This window comes from Osmerus mordax, chromosome 3, assembly GCF_038355195.1.
Source record: "Osmerus mordax isolate fOsmMor3 chromosome 3, fOsmMor3.pri, whole genome shotgun sequence".
Classification (NCBI taxonomy): Eukaryota; Metazoa; Chordata; class Actinopteri; order Osmeriformes; family Osmeridae; genus Osmerus; species Osmerus mordax.
In genome coordinates, this window is record NC_090052.1 from 3,982,039 (window position 1) to 3,995,502 (window position 13,464).

The 13,464-nt window shown below is 40.7% G+C and overlaps 1 protein-coding gene across 1 annotated transcript in view; it reads left to right on the plus strand.

The window, feature by feature from the left end:
• The first annotated feature begins 8,399 nt into the window (after window positions 1-8,399).
• LOC136938472 (zinc finger protein 208-like) overlaps window positions 8,400-13,464 on the plus strand; it is a 129,760-nt gene continuing 124,695 nt past the window's right edge. Inside the window, exons 1-3 of the mRNA XM_067231700.1 lie at window positions 8,400-8,875; window positions 10,766-11,272; window positions 12,639-12,644. Coding sequence (XP_067087801.1) covers window positions 8,400-8,875; window positions 10,766-11,272; window positions 12,639-12,644 — 989 coding nt within the window. The remainder of the gene's footprint in view (window positions 8,876-10,765; window positions 11,273-12,638; window positions 12,645-13,464) is intronic.

The window sequence follows — 13,464 nt, forward strand, 5'->3', positions numbered from 1 at the left end:
TTTGTGGATGTGAAGAGATGATTGGTTTAAACACTTTGATTTTCTGAAAAGGGAACTATGCATATGCTTTGAAGAGGTATATGGGCAAACGTTTTAAATCAAAATAGTAAAATCTAGAGGTTTTTAAGAGTTTTGATAAAGGTATTAGATGCAATGTGGTTATGAAATGAGAAGGAGAAAATAATTGCAATATACTTTTGTTTGGAGTTTGACTGTAATTTGATTTTAAGTTTTCTTTGAGAGTTTTATCAGGGCATGGTACAATGTTTTGGGATAAACGGTTAGGCTGTGATGAGGTTGTTTTATTTGCTCTTGGTTCATAAAGAGGGTTATTATAACTTGGTTTTGAAATAATTTGGGAAGACTCATTAAGTCTGATAAATTGTGGTTATGATGGTTTGTGCTAAGTAGCTTGTTCTGGACTGCAGCCAAAGCAAGTTATGAAGTTCTACCTATCTAACCTATATAGAAATATAGATGGGGTATAAGTTTGGCTAATGGTTACATTAAGAACATTTTATGGTCTATGTTTCATTTTGGAATCATACAGACTAAATTCTGGTTTAGGGTAGTGATGCTAGTTTTCTACATGTCTTGGAAAAAGAGAGATTTGATTTGGTGAATTTAAATACAGAATAAAAAATTAAAAGGGAATCTGAAATATAAAGGTATTCATTTGAACTGTTCCTAAAGGTTTTTTTGAAGAAAAGATAATAAGAGACTAAAAGTTGAGGTTATTCGTAATTTGGTTGTTTTCTAAAATAGTTTTTTTTATACAAATTGGTTCAAAAGTTGGTTGCTTCAGTGTAAGCTTGTTAATTCATAAAAGGGAAAAGAGTTAAAATATTTACTGATAGTAAAATACATCATTGGTGTTACATATGATTTTGGGAAAGGTATGGAAACAGGAAGTTTCTTATTTTCACTTATAGAACAACTTGCTGTGTGCAAATGTGGAATTCACTCTAACAATTATTCCACAGGGAAAATGCTAGTGCTGATACTAGCTGGAGCAGTTTCTAGATTGCCTGCATGCATTGATAAACTAACTAGAATATGTTTTTGATGTTGATATGTTTACAGGAAGTGATGAGATGATGTTGCTATGTCCGGATGAGCCTAACTTGACAAATTTGGGCTTACAGGAGTCTTTTGAGGAAAATTGTTGTGTGACCTTGATACAACATTTGTTACAGATTCTTTAAGGGAAGCGCAGACTTCTTAGAGAGGAAGAGGTGACGTTTAGGAATTTATGACTGACTGATGACTGACTGATCCAAACAGAGTGACTATGGGGGTTTTATGGTTTTATGTCTTTAGCTTCAGTAGTTTGGATTTGTGATAGGACTGTGAGGGTTTGATATGATATTGCTGAGTTGAAAGTATTGGACTGTATTTAACCCAGAGTGAGAATTTTGTTTGAGTGTATTTGATAAGAATTACAGAATACAGCGGACAGATGGAGAAAGGAATGGTGGAATGGAGATTCGAACTTGGACTAATCCACAAGAAAATGCATTTTGGAAAAAGGAAGGATATGAGAATAAAAATGGAGGTTGTATGGTCTGCATAAAACATTTATCTTGAGATTTTGCTCAGTTAACACATGGAAAGAATGCCTCTACAGTTTGTGTGATATCAAGAATTCATTATTTTAGCATACAAGAGGATTTGTAATGGATGCATAGTCATTTTGTTAGTTCTTCATATGTGGGACAAGTAATATGCGAAAAGGAGTTTAAACACGATAAGCTTCACAGTTAAGGTTAGAGAAACCATTTGAGTATTGATAGATGGATTTTGTAGAGTTCAATTTTTGGAGAAGTGATACTGTTTTAATGATTGTTGATGGTTGTTGGATGGGAAGAAGTTTTAGACTTCTCAGGGGTTCAGTGGTCAAGTTTTGTTAATTGGGTGTGCTCAAGCCTTCGGCGAGAGCACAACCTTTGTTCTCTCACATATATATTATTATTATTATTGTTTTTTTTTTTTTTTGCCCCCCTAAAACTCAGTAAATACTTGGCCTACATAGACAACGTAGGTGTCAAAAGTTTCGTCTTGGTAGCGATTGAGTTGCTTCTATTGGAATTTACGTTCCGTTGCATGGTTTAAGCTTAAATTAAGTTTTTGTGGCGAAAAGTGAAGCTAACGGTGGCTAATTTGCTAGCCACAGTCACTGACGTTACTAACGTCACTGCGTCACTAACGTCACGAAAACACGCGTGACTACCTTTTCCAGAACATTCGTTTAGCATCTGTTAACTTGGGGGATAGCTAGGCTAACTATAGCTTTACTGCAAGGCAGCTGCAGAAACGCCACAAGAAAAGAGGCCAGGGTGATAACTATTTACTCATTTTACTTTGTGATATGACACACAATTGTGATGTGTAATGTACAATATAAGCTGATATTATTAAGGAAGTACATCTACTTTCGGAAACAGTAGTCTACTATTTCACTGAAGTATTAGCATCATGACATTAGCCTGTGTTTCCCGGGCAACACATACTACAGTGGTCTATGATGTAGCGTTATCTGTTTTCAATCGTTAAAATAAACATTCCTCACATATACATTTTCGTTGTAGGATTTATTCTGACATTAGAAAACGATTTGTTGGTGAAATTACCATTACCTGTGGTTTCAAACCAGTGTAGCGCAATGCAACGCTGTAGCTTACGCGAGACACACTACAAAAACATCTAGCTACAGTACACAGCTGTTTAGGAAGTCAAACGGCGACAGAAAATGTTCGGCACTCCCCTTACTTAAATCAAAAGTCTATCTAACTACTAACCTGAACTTCATTGCCACAGCCTAAACGTTGTCAATCTGTTCATGAAAATAATTAATTTCAGCCTAAACCGTACAACGGAACGTTAAATCCAATTCAACCAACGCAATCGCTACCAAGACGAACACAGCAGTAGCCTAGTACTGTACTGTAGTAGTACAATTTACCGGGGCAGCTTCTCAACACAGGGCTATATCGCATTTTGCGTTGTTACTGACAATGATCGCTACCAGTGAGCTTTTTATGAATGAGCAATTTTCCACTAAATAAATGTCAAGCTTATTTACGTTTTGGGGGGCATATTTTCAGTTAGCAGATGGTACCGTTTGAATTGCGATTCCATCTTCTACTGCCGGGTAACGTCGTAGAATAATCTTCAAAGGGGTTGTTTATTCATGAATGAATGCAATATGAGTAGGCTAAATGCCTGAAAATATCATGAGAAGAGAAAAACTTAAAATGACGTTTAAATCATAGAGATTAGGTCAATTTTTACACCGGTCTGCAATAATGTCACGAAAACACGCGTGACTACCTTTGGCAGAACATTCGTTTGGCATCTGTTAACTTGGGGGATAGCTAGGCTAACTATAGCTTTACTGCAAGGCAGCTGCAGAAACGCCACAAACAAAGAGGCCAGGGTGATAAATATTTACTCATTTTACTTTGTGATATGACACACAATTGTGATGTGTAATGTACAATATAAGCTGATATTATTAAGGAAGTACATCTACTTTCGGAAACAGTAGTCTACTATTTCACTGACATATTAGCATCATGACATTAGCCTGTGTTGCCCGGGCAACACATACTACAGTGGTCTATGATGTATCTGTTTTCAATCGTTAAAATAAACATTCCTCACATATACATTTTCGTTGTAGGATTTATTCTGACATTAGTAAACGATTTGTTGGTGAAATTACCATTACCTGTGGTTTCAAACCAGTGTAGCTCACTGCAACGCTGTAGCCTACTGTACCCGAGACACTAGTGTGAGTAGCTAACAACAACTCCTCAGTTGTTTAAGTCAAACGGCAACAGAACATGTTCGGCACTCCCCTTACTCAAAAGTCTTTCAGTAGGGAAACTATCTGACTACTAACCTGAACTTCATTGCCACAGCCTAAACTTTGTCAATCTGTTCATGAAAATAATTAATTTCAGCCTAAACCGTACAACGGAACGTTTAATCGAATTCAACCAACGCAATCGCTATCAAGACGAACACAGCAGTAGTCTAGTACTGTACTGTAGTAGTAGAATTTACCGGGGCAGCTTCTCCACACAGGGCTATATCGCATTTTGAGTTGTTACTGACAATGATCGCTACCAGTGAGCTTTTTATGAATGAGCTATTTTCCACTAAATAAATGTCAAGCTTATTTACGTTTTGGGGGGCATATTTTCAGTTAGCAGATGGTACTGTTTGAATCGCGATTCTATCTTCTGCCGGTAAAGTCGTAGAATAATCTTCAAAGGGGGTTCTTTATTAATGAATGAATGCAATATGAGTAGGCTAAATGCCTGAAAATATCACGAGAAGGGACAACTTAAAAGGACGTTTAAGTCATAGAGATTAGGTCCATTTGTACACCGGTCTGCCAAATGTATTCGTTTTGATTCAGCCTGTCAGCTGCCTCTTGCAGGGGAAATGAGAAGACATCATATTTCATTCTACACTTCACTCGTATTTTGAGTTGTAAATGAGCAGCAAAATAAAGATGCTTTTAAATCTATGTAATCTTTATAAATAATAAGTAGGCCCGATGCATTTTTATATAAAATATACAGACCCCTGTGCAACCGACGCAAGCAAGCACACCCTACAATTTCCCCAGAAATTGTATCCTCTCTAGTTTAATTTTGTAAAATCTACAAGGCAGCGCTTCCAAGAGAAGGCATAAGAACCTTTTAACGAGTCATAACCACTACTTATATTGGTACCATACACGCTTCGAAAAGGTGTATTATAGTAGTGTTGGCCATTTGGGTTGAGTAAATCAACCAAGCAACTGATTAGTTGCCATTGTCTAGTTAGAGGAAGATAACAGACATTGATCAGTCCAAAAGGACTTTGATTTTGAAGGAGACTACGCAGTTCTCTACATTAAGCTATATGCTTCTACCTTGTTAAACAATTGGTAAATTGATTAACCTAGCTTTTCGGAAAAAGCTTCATATTGTTTAGCATAATTCAACATTAATGTAAACACTCAACTTTCTAGAATCAGTAAAGTAACAGTAAAATAATTATTGAGACAGGAGAAGCTGCTTATTTAAGGACTTTTATTGTCGCTTAACCGGAAATAGTTACCTTTCGTCAACAAAGACCTGTAATTTGATTTTCATTCCGCGCACTTAAAAGTGGAAGTTGTCAGAATATCGGCGCTGTTTACCATACTGAACTGTAATTCTATTTACCCCTCATCAATATCCAACTTTAACAACAATCGCTAAATAATAATTAAACGTAAAGTGTATTATTTTTAGTTTGCCCACTCTATCTGCGATCAGTCCAAAAGGACTTTTGTTTGGAAGTAGCCGAACAACGCAGCCTGTACTGCCACAATATTGTTAAACAATTCCTAAATTGATAAACTAGCTTTTCGAAAAGAAGTTTCACTGTTTTGCATTCAATTCGAGGTGAATGTAAAACCCTTGCCAATTTAAAGCTACATTGCAGCAACAATTTAGTTCATTATCTGTTTGGTTCTACAAGCTAAACCGGCTAACTTAATGTGCTATAGTATTTAAATACATTGTACTTTCTCAGTCCAGTTTAGACTAAAACAAATCAACAGCTACTCAATCTAAATTCTCTAATCATTTATAGATAATTTAACAAGATTACTGAAATTAAGATTTAATATAGGCCTAAAAGAATAAATAATGTATTTGAATCCTTGATCCTGGATGGTGACTTTAATATGGATTTTAATTTCTGAATATTAATCTCAGTTTTTGATTGTTAATCTTTGAATATTAACTTCTGATTTTTATTAATATTAATTTGGTAAACAACAACAAAAAAAAGGAAAAATATATTTTTACCAAAAAGAAAACCACTACAAAACTAAAGTGCCTATCAACATTATCACAATAGCATTGTGTTAATAACTTCCAGTAGCCGAACCAAACATGTCTCACCTCATGGAAGCTGAGAAACTGATTGTCCACCTATCCAAGAAAGAAAACCCTAGATATGTGGAAACGCTGACAGATCTAAATTTTGATATGATCACCAGGAAAACTCAAGAAGTGGTCATAGAAAATGTAGGCCAAATATTGAGCAAATCCCAAATTGTCAAATGCCTATCCAGCCTCGGTCTCAACTATGCTGCACTACTCAGGTTATCAATAACAAAAGTCAACACACAATGGACACAGGCTCTCCAGGATCGAGAGGATGCTCTCAAGGCGGCACAAAGAGAACAAGAGCACAGGAAACGATTGGAACAGGAAACCAGCGACCTGGCTGTTGAACTGGATAGAGCTAAAGCACAGCTAACGGAACAGGAAACACGGCTAATACAACAGGAAATAACCCTCAAAGATGCCCTTGAAGCGAAAGAAAGAGAACGGGAACGACTGGAACAGGAAGCCAGCGGCCTAGCGGAAGAACTGGAAAGAGCTAAGACACAGCTAACGCAACAAGAAAGTACCCTCAGGGATGCCCTCATGGCTAAGGAAAAGGAACAAGAATTACGGGAGACACTGCAACAGGAAGCCAGCGGCCTAGCTGAGGAACTGGAAGAACTGAAAGAAGAAATGCAGGGGGTTCAGAAAAGCAACAAGGACTCAGCATCACTACTGAAAAACACAGAGAAGGTATTGGATGAAACTAATGGAAAAATAGCAGACTACGACCACTTAAAAGAAGAATGCCCCGCTCTCCACACAAAAATCCAACTCCTGTACCAAGATCTCGCGCACGCCACAGCTGATCGGGAGATGATGAGGGACGAGTTACTTGAAGCAAGAACTGAACAACTATCTACCCTTCAAAAGCTGTACAAAGCGACCGCCACAATCCAGCCCATAGATGATCCAAACACTGACGGAAGAAGGAGACCAGAAAATGCGGAACAGCTGAGCAGGAAACGGGACCAGAAAATGGAACTACAATCCCAACCTGAACGACACGCTCCAAACAGATGGGATAACGATGATTAACCCTCACGTTCAGCCTATCCAGCCTATCCACAAAATGCATGGGAAATGCATGACCTGCCATCAGCAGTGTCACTAAATCTGCTATTGAAAATGAGCAGGAACATAGAAAAGTTTGATCCAGACAATCCCACTTAGAGCATTGTGATGTATCTGGAACAACTGAACTTTAATCTCGATCGCCTACCTAAAGCTACAGACGCAGACAAGCTGTACCTGTTGAAGAGCACCTCTTCCAGCTCAATCAGAGCCCTGCTTGACAGGCAACCTGCTGGAGAACGCCACAGCTATGACATGGCTTGCCGGACCCTCAAGGCTTGGCACTCAGAAAGTAAAAGCTCCTGCTGCTCTACCGCCCTGCACACAAAACAAAAGGCCAACGAAAACCCAAAGACATTCTATGAGAGGTTCCGGAAAACCTATTTTGCAACAGAAAACCAACCCGGAGGAGAAGAAACTCCCATGTTCAAGTCAGTGTTCATCAACAACCTCTCCCAATCCATAAAACCCTTCATGACGACCTTCGCGAACCAGGAAACCATGACGGCTCTGCAGCTGAGAGACATGGCATATAAATCATGGGCGAACAACAATCGATCTCAAGACTCAAATGTCCATGTGGTGGAATCAGACTCACACCTACAACTAGAAGGAAGAGAACTCCCGAGACCCTACGAACCCAGACCCGCCTACAAGCAACCCTCCTATAATGCACGAGACCACTCAACAAGACCCGAACAATATCAAAACAATTACAACAGACAACCCGACAACAACTATGGATACAAACAACACTCCTATCATGCAAGAAACCACTCAACAAGACCCACACCGTACCAAAACAAACACAACAACCCTGGACGACACCAGGACAACTATAACAAAACAAACAAACTCCAAGAGTATCAACAAAAAGAAAAACGTGAAGAGAACATAGAAATCATGAAGAAAAACATTAGTGACATACTAAGAAAATTGGATGAAGCAAACAAAAAGGATCCGTCAGACCCAGCATGACTAGAAGGCCCCAACACGGAAAACACACCTCAAATGCTCCCCATTGGATGGAAGAAAGGGAAGAGGACCCAAAAACACCACAAACCCACAAGAAGACAACCTCCAGAAACAACAACACACAAACAAGCCCCACAGTTACACACATTTCTGGGTGTGATTTCCAGAAAAGGAAGAGCTAACCGAAGCTATGTCCCAATCACACTTGAAGATGAAGTGCCCTGCGAAGGATTGCTGGACACGGGTGCAGAAATCTGCCTGATTGCACCCACCTTGGCCGCTCAGCTAAAAGAAATAGCCAGATCAAACAGAAGATGGATTAAAAGTGAAGATAGTGAATTCAACATCACAAGCTTCACCCAAAACAAAGCTCCAGTCACAGAGACACTGTACTTGAAGCTAACATTTGGGGAAATGTCCCTAATCCACCCCATCCATGTCTCACCGCTTGAGACCGAAAAACTGCTGATTGGACACGATCTACTCAACAGACTGGAACCCCTCATTGACTTCAAACGAAACAAGATGTGGACCCACGTCAAGAAGCCCTATCCACTGCCTCACCCTGAAGTCCAGAACACAGTCTTCACAGTGGAAGGGGGGGAACATCCCATGTCTGATCCACATCTCTCAGAAGAGGACCCGATCCATGGGTTAGATGGCCGTTCCAGACCGCCCCAGAGCTACGCCACTCACCCATCGAGACACAAGGTTCAAAGAGAATCAGCACAACGCCATGACCGTCGGCTGCCATCAGAAACCCACCTGCGACGAGAAGCATCACAAGTCCAAAAGAAGTCACATGATGCCAACTGGATGAGAGTGCAGAAAGTAGGAAAACCTACCATGGCCAACAAGCATCCCAGAAGAAGCACGCCAACTGTGACAAGGTGGCACAACCCCCGGAAGAAAACACAGCTACTCGCGGACAACAGGCCAGGCCTTATACCAGCAACCTGACCCTGTCAAACTGCTGATGAAACAGGTGCACAACAGGTGCCTTGACCAAAGTGTCTCAAAGTCACAAAAACAAACCCTCCTTTAAACCAAAATAATAGGCAAACACCGTCACAAGACGAATATGGCTCCACCAATCTACCAATATTTTTATTTCTTAAATCTGTTACCAGAAACCCAACATGATTTACTTTGAGGTACTGTCAAAAGGAATGCCTTAGAGCTACCGCCGCATAAGCCACCTTCCCTGGCCCCTGACAAATAAGACCATGACTCCAGGAAGTCAAGGCACCCACTTCCACTTCTATCTCTTTTCTTTCCTTTCATTCTAAGAAACTTAGTAATAAGACCCAAGTTAGCGCCCATTGATTCCTACATTGTTTAGTGTCCACTAATGCCAATGTTTACAGTTGAAATGCTGTCGTAGTGTCGTGTTTGTCTTTTCTCTGCTCTTCTTACGTGCCAACAGCCCAACGACGTCGAGTCATCGGACGTTGCCAGCAGGGGGATATGTAGCAGAGCCAACAGACAAACCACGTACCATCACACCTTTCCCCTACCCCCGACAAGGAGAAAGGGGGTTTTCCCCCTTTGTCCTTATCTCCAGAGCAGGAGCTTCAAAGCTTCTGGCCCAGCATGGGGTCAAAAGGTAGACCAAAATGGCCTTACAGTATGGAGACAAAGGATTTTAAGGAAGAACTAACTTTTCTGGATTTACAAACATATTCTCAAGGACTACATGGCTCAGGGACACTATTTCAATGACAGTAGTTGATGTGTTATAATGTATGCTTTCCCTTTAATGCTGTGTTGATATAATTTGATGTTTTAATGTAACTTCCTTTCCTGTTATGATAAATCAGTCAATCTTGATATCAAAATGATTCGAATCTACAAACTAAACCATTTATGAATGTTGTATTGTTATATTTTGAAGTATAAGCAATACATGGACATTTGAAATAGCTGAACTCTGAAAAGTTATCAACCACTTCACACCCATACGTCAATCTCAGGATGGACGCCCAGGTGGGAGTAACTGACCAATCAAAGAGTTCACCTCCAAAAGGATACCCCTCTTTCGCAAGGATTATAAAACCTCGACGCACAAGCAATCCTCGCTTTTTCGCAAGGATTCACCGGAAGTGTTCGCGACACATCTGACCTATCCTTCTCAATCAGCAACTCACTGGACCACTAGGAACTTGAACGAAAGATTCCTTTGCTCTAACCTTTGACAACGACAAACGGAACTTTGACTCTTCTTCTTCAAACTGACAACAGTAACTGCGATATTGCTACATTTCTTACTTGTGAACATTGGCATATTGTGATTTAATTTGTTACGTTTGATTCCAGAAGCCTATCTCTCTCTCTCTCTCTTCCCCCTCCCCACGCGCTCGCAACCTACCATCTTGTACCAACCCTCATCATAGTTTAGGACCTACTGTATACAGTTCAATTCAACTCACTTTCAACTAACCTATAACTTCTCTGGTATTTGTTCATTATAATTACATTTCCTTAAATAAATCATTGTTTATAATACTCGCGTTATCCCTCACGTTATCTGATCTGCTCTACTTTCATAGAATTCACTACTTAAGATTAGACTGATTATTACAAAGGCTATTATTTCAATATTATTCAATAAGGTTTCCTCTATCCCTTTAACAATAAGAGGTGGTGCCCCAAGAACTACATACTTTATTATAAATTAAGTATTGATAATCTTAAACGAGCAAACCCCGCTACACAGTTCACCGCAGAATTCACACTGGAGAGAAGCCCTACAGCTGTGACCTCTGTGGTAAAACCTTTAGACAGACTGGGGATTTGACAGCTCACCGCAGAATCCACACTGGAGAGAAGCCCTACAGCTGTGACCTCTGTGGTAAAACCTTTAGCCGTGCTAGCAGTTTCACAGATCACCGCAGAATCCACACTGGAGAGAAGCCCTACAGCTGTGACATCTGTGGTAAAACCTTTAGACAGACTGGGGATTTGACAGCTCACCGCAGAATCCACACTGGAGAGAAGCCCTACAGCTGTGACCTCTGTGGTAAAACCTTTAGCAAGCATAGCAGTTTCACAGTTCACCGCAGAATCCACACAGGAGAGAAGCCATACAACTGTGACCTCTGTGATAAAACCTTTAGACAGACTGGGAAATTGACAGCTCACCGCAGAATCCACACTGGAGAGAAGCCCTACAGCTGTGACCTCTGTGATAAAACCTTTCAACAGAATTGGGAATTGACAGCTCACCGTAGAATTCACACTGGAGAGAAGCCCTACAGCTGTGACCTCTGTGGTAAAACCTTTAGCAGGTATAGCAATTTCACAGTTCACCGCAGAATTCACACTGGAGAGAAGCCTACAGCTGTGACCTCTGTGGTAAAACCTTTAGACAGACTGGGGATTTGACAGCTCACCGCAGAATCCACACTGGAGAGAAGCCCTACAGCTGTGACCTCTGTGGTAAAACCTTTAGCCGTGCTAGCAGTTTCACAGATCACCGCAGAATCCACACTGGAGAGAAGCCCTACAGCTCTGACCTCTGTGGTAAAACCTTTAGCAAGCATAGCAGTTTCACAGTTCACTGCAGAATCCACACAGGAGAGAAGCCATACAACTGTGACCTCTGTGATAAAACCTTTAGACAGACTGGGAAATTGACAGCTCACCGCAGAATCCACACTGGAGAGAAGCCCTACAGCTGTGACCTCTGTGATAAAACCTTTAGCTAGACTGGCAGTCTCAGACATCACTGCAGGACCCACACAGAAGAGAAGATCTTTTTTATTATTGTTGTTTACTTTATTATAGTGTTTATAGTTTCATGATCATGTTTTTTTGATTATCTAATTAAAGTCTTCATTTTTGACATCATGCCTTCAGGGTCAAGTTCCTCTAGGGATACAATGTAATATTATTTTTTATTACGTTTTGCAACTGAAGTGTTGAGATACACAACTCATTAATAATTCTCTTTTTACATTACATTTACATTTATGCATTTAGCAGACGCTTTTATCCAAAGCAACTTCCAAAAGAGAGCTTTACAAAAGTGCATAGGTCACTGATCATAACAACGAGATAGCCCCAAACATTGTGGGTAGCCAAAACATGAAGCATACATTGTGAAAACTAAATAAATAAGTCCCAAAGGGAAGAACCATAAGAGCATGTAGTTGAACAAGTTACAATTAAACAATTTAACCACATGAATCTAAAAAAGTGCAAGGTTGTACCTTTGAAAAAAAGCAAGCAACAAAAATATATTACACAGCAAGTACAATAGTTTTAAGTCAGTTACAACTAACCAACAAGAGCAACAAGTCTCTCAATAAGAGTCATTGTGATCCTGGAGGAAACTAACATCAGGTCCAGCCAATCATTCCTAATTACCATTGTACTCCCGGAACAAGTGCGTCTTGAGCCTTTTCTTGAAGGTGGAGAGACAGTCAGTGTCAGAGGGCGGTTTCTTTGGAGTGGCCAGTCTTGAAGACCGATTGGTTGGGGTCGAGCAGGTTGTTCTAAGAGAGAAAGTTTGACAGTTGGTCAGATACAGCGCGTTCAATTGTTTTTGAAAAGAAGCGTAGCAGTGACACTGGTCTGTAGTTCTGGAGGATGGCTGGGTTAAGGGAGGGTTTTTTGAGTAGAGGGCTACCTCTGGCCTGTTTGAAGGCAGAGGGGAAAGTGCCGGAAGTAAGACAAGAGTTAAGGACATGGAGAAGAAAGGTTATGATGGAGGGTAGATGGTTTGAAAGAGAGGGGAGGGAACTGGATCAAGGGGACAGGAGGTGGGGCGATGAGAGAGAATGAGGTCAGAGATCTCTGCCTCGGACAGGGGAGAGAAAGAGATTAGACATTTAGTTGGGTCAGTCATGGAGGGTGAGTGGGTAGGAAAGGTGGGTTCAGGGAACAGACTGCTAATGTCAGCAACTTTTTTCTCAAAGAAGGAGGAGAAGTCGTCTGCTGTCAGGGTGGAGGGAGGGGGTGGGGGAGGTAGGTTAAGAAGGGTGGAGAAGGTAGAAAATTTTTTTGTGGGAGTTTGAAGCAGAGTTAATTTTGTTCAGGAAGTAGTGGGTTTTAGCATCAGTTATGCGGGCAGAGAAGGATTTGAGGAGGGAGTGATATTTATCAAGGTCCAGACCGTCTTAGGACTTGCGTCATCTCCTCTCAGCTGCCCGAAGGATGGACCGTTCTTCACGAATAACATCCGTGAGCCACGGACAGGAGGGAGAAGATCGTACAGGCCTGGTTGACAGGGGACAGAGAGTGTCGAGTGATGCAGTTAATGTGGTTAACAGGGTGTTGGTGGCATAGGAATTGGGGGGGGGGGGGGTGTGTCCCCCTCAATATTGGAAAATGCTGCATGTGTATCACCCAAAAAATAGCCTACATACCATAGGGACAAAAACTGTAAATTTGGAACTTTTATTTTGAAAGTGTGACAAGGAAGATGTCGGGTCAATATGTCCCCCCAATGTCAAAGTAAACCCTACGCCCTTGTAGA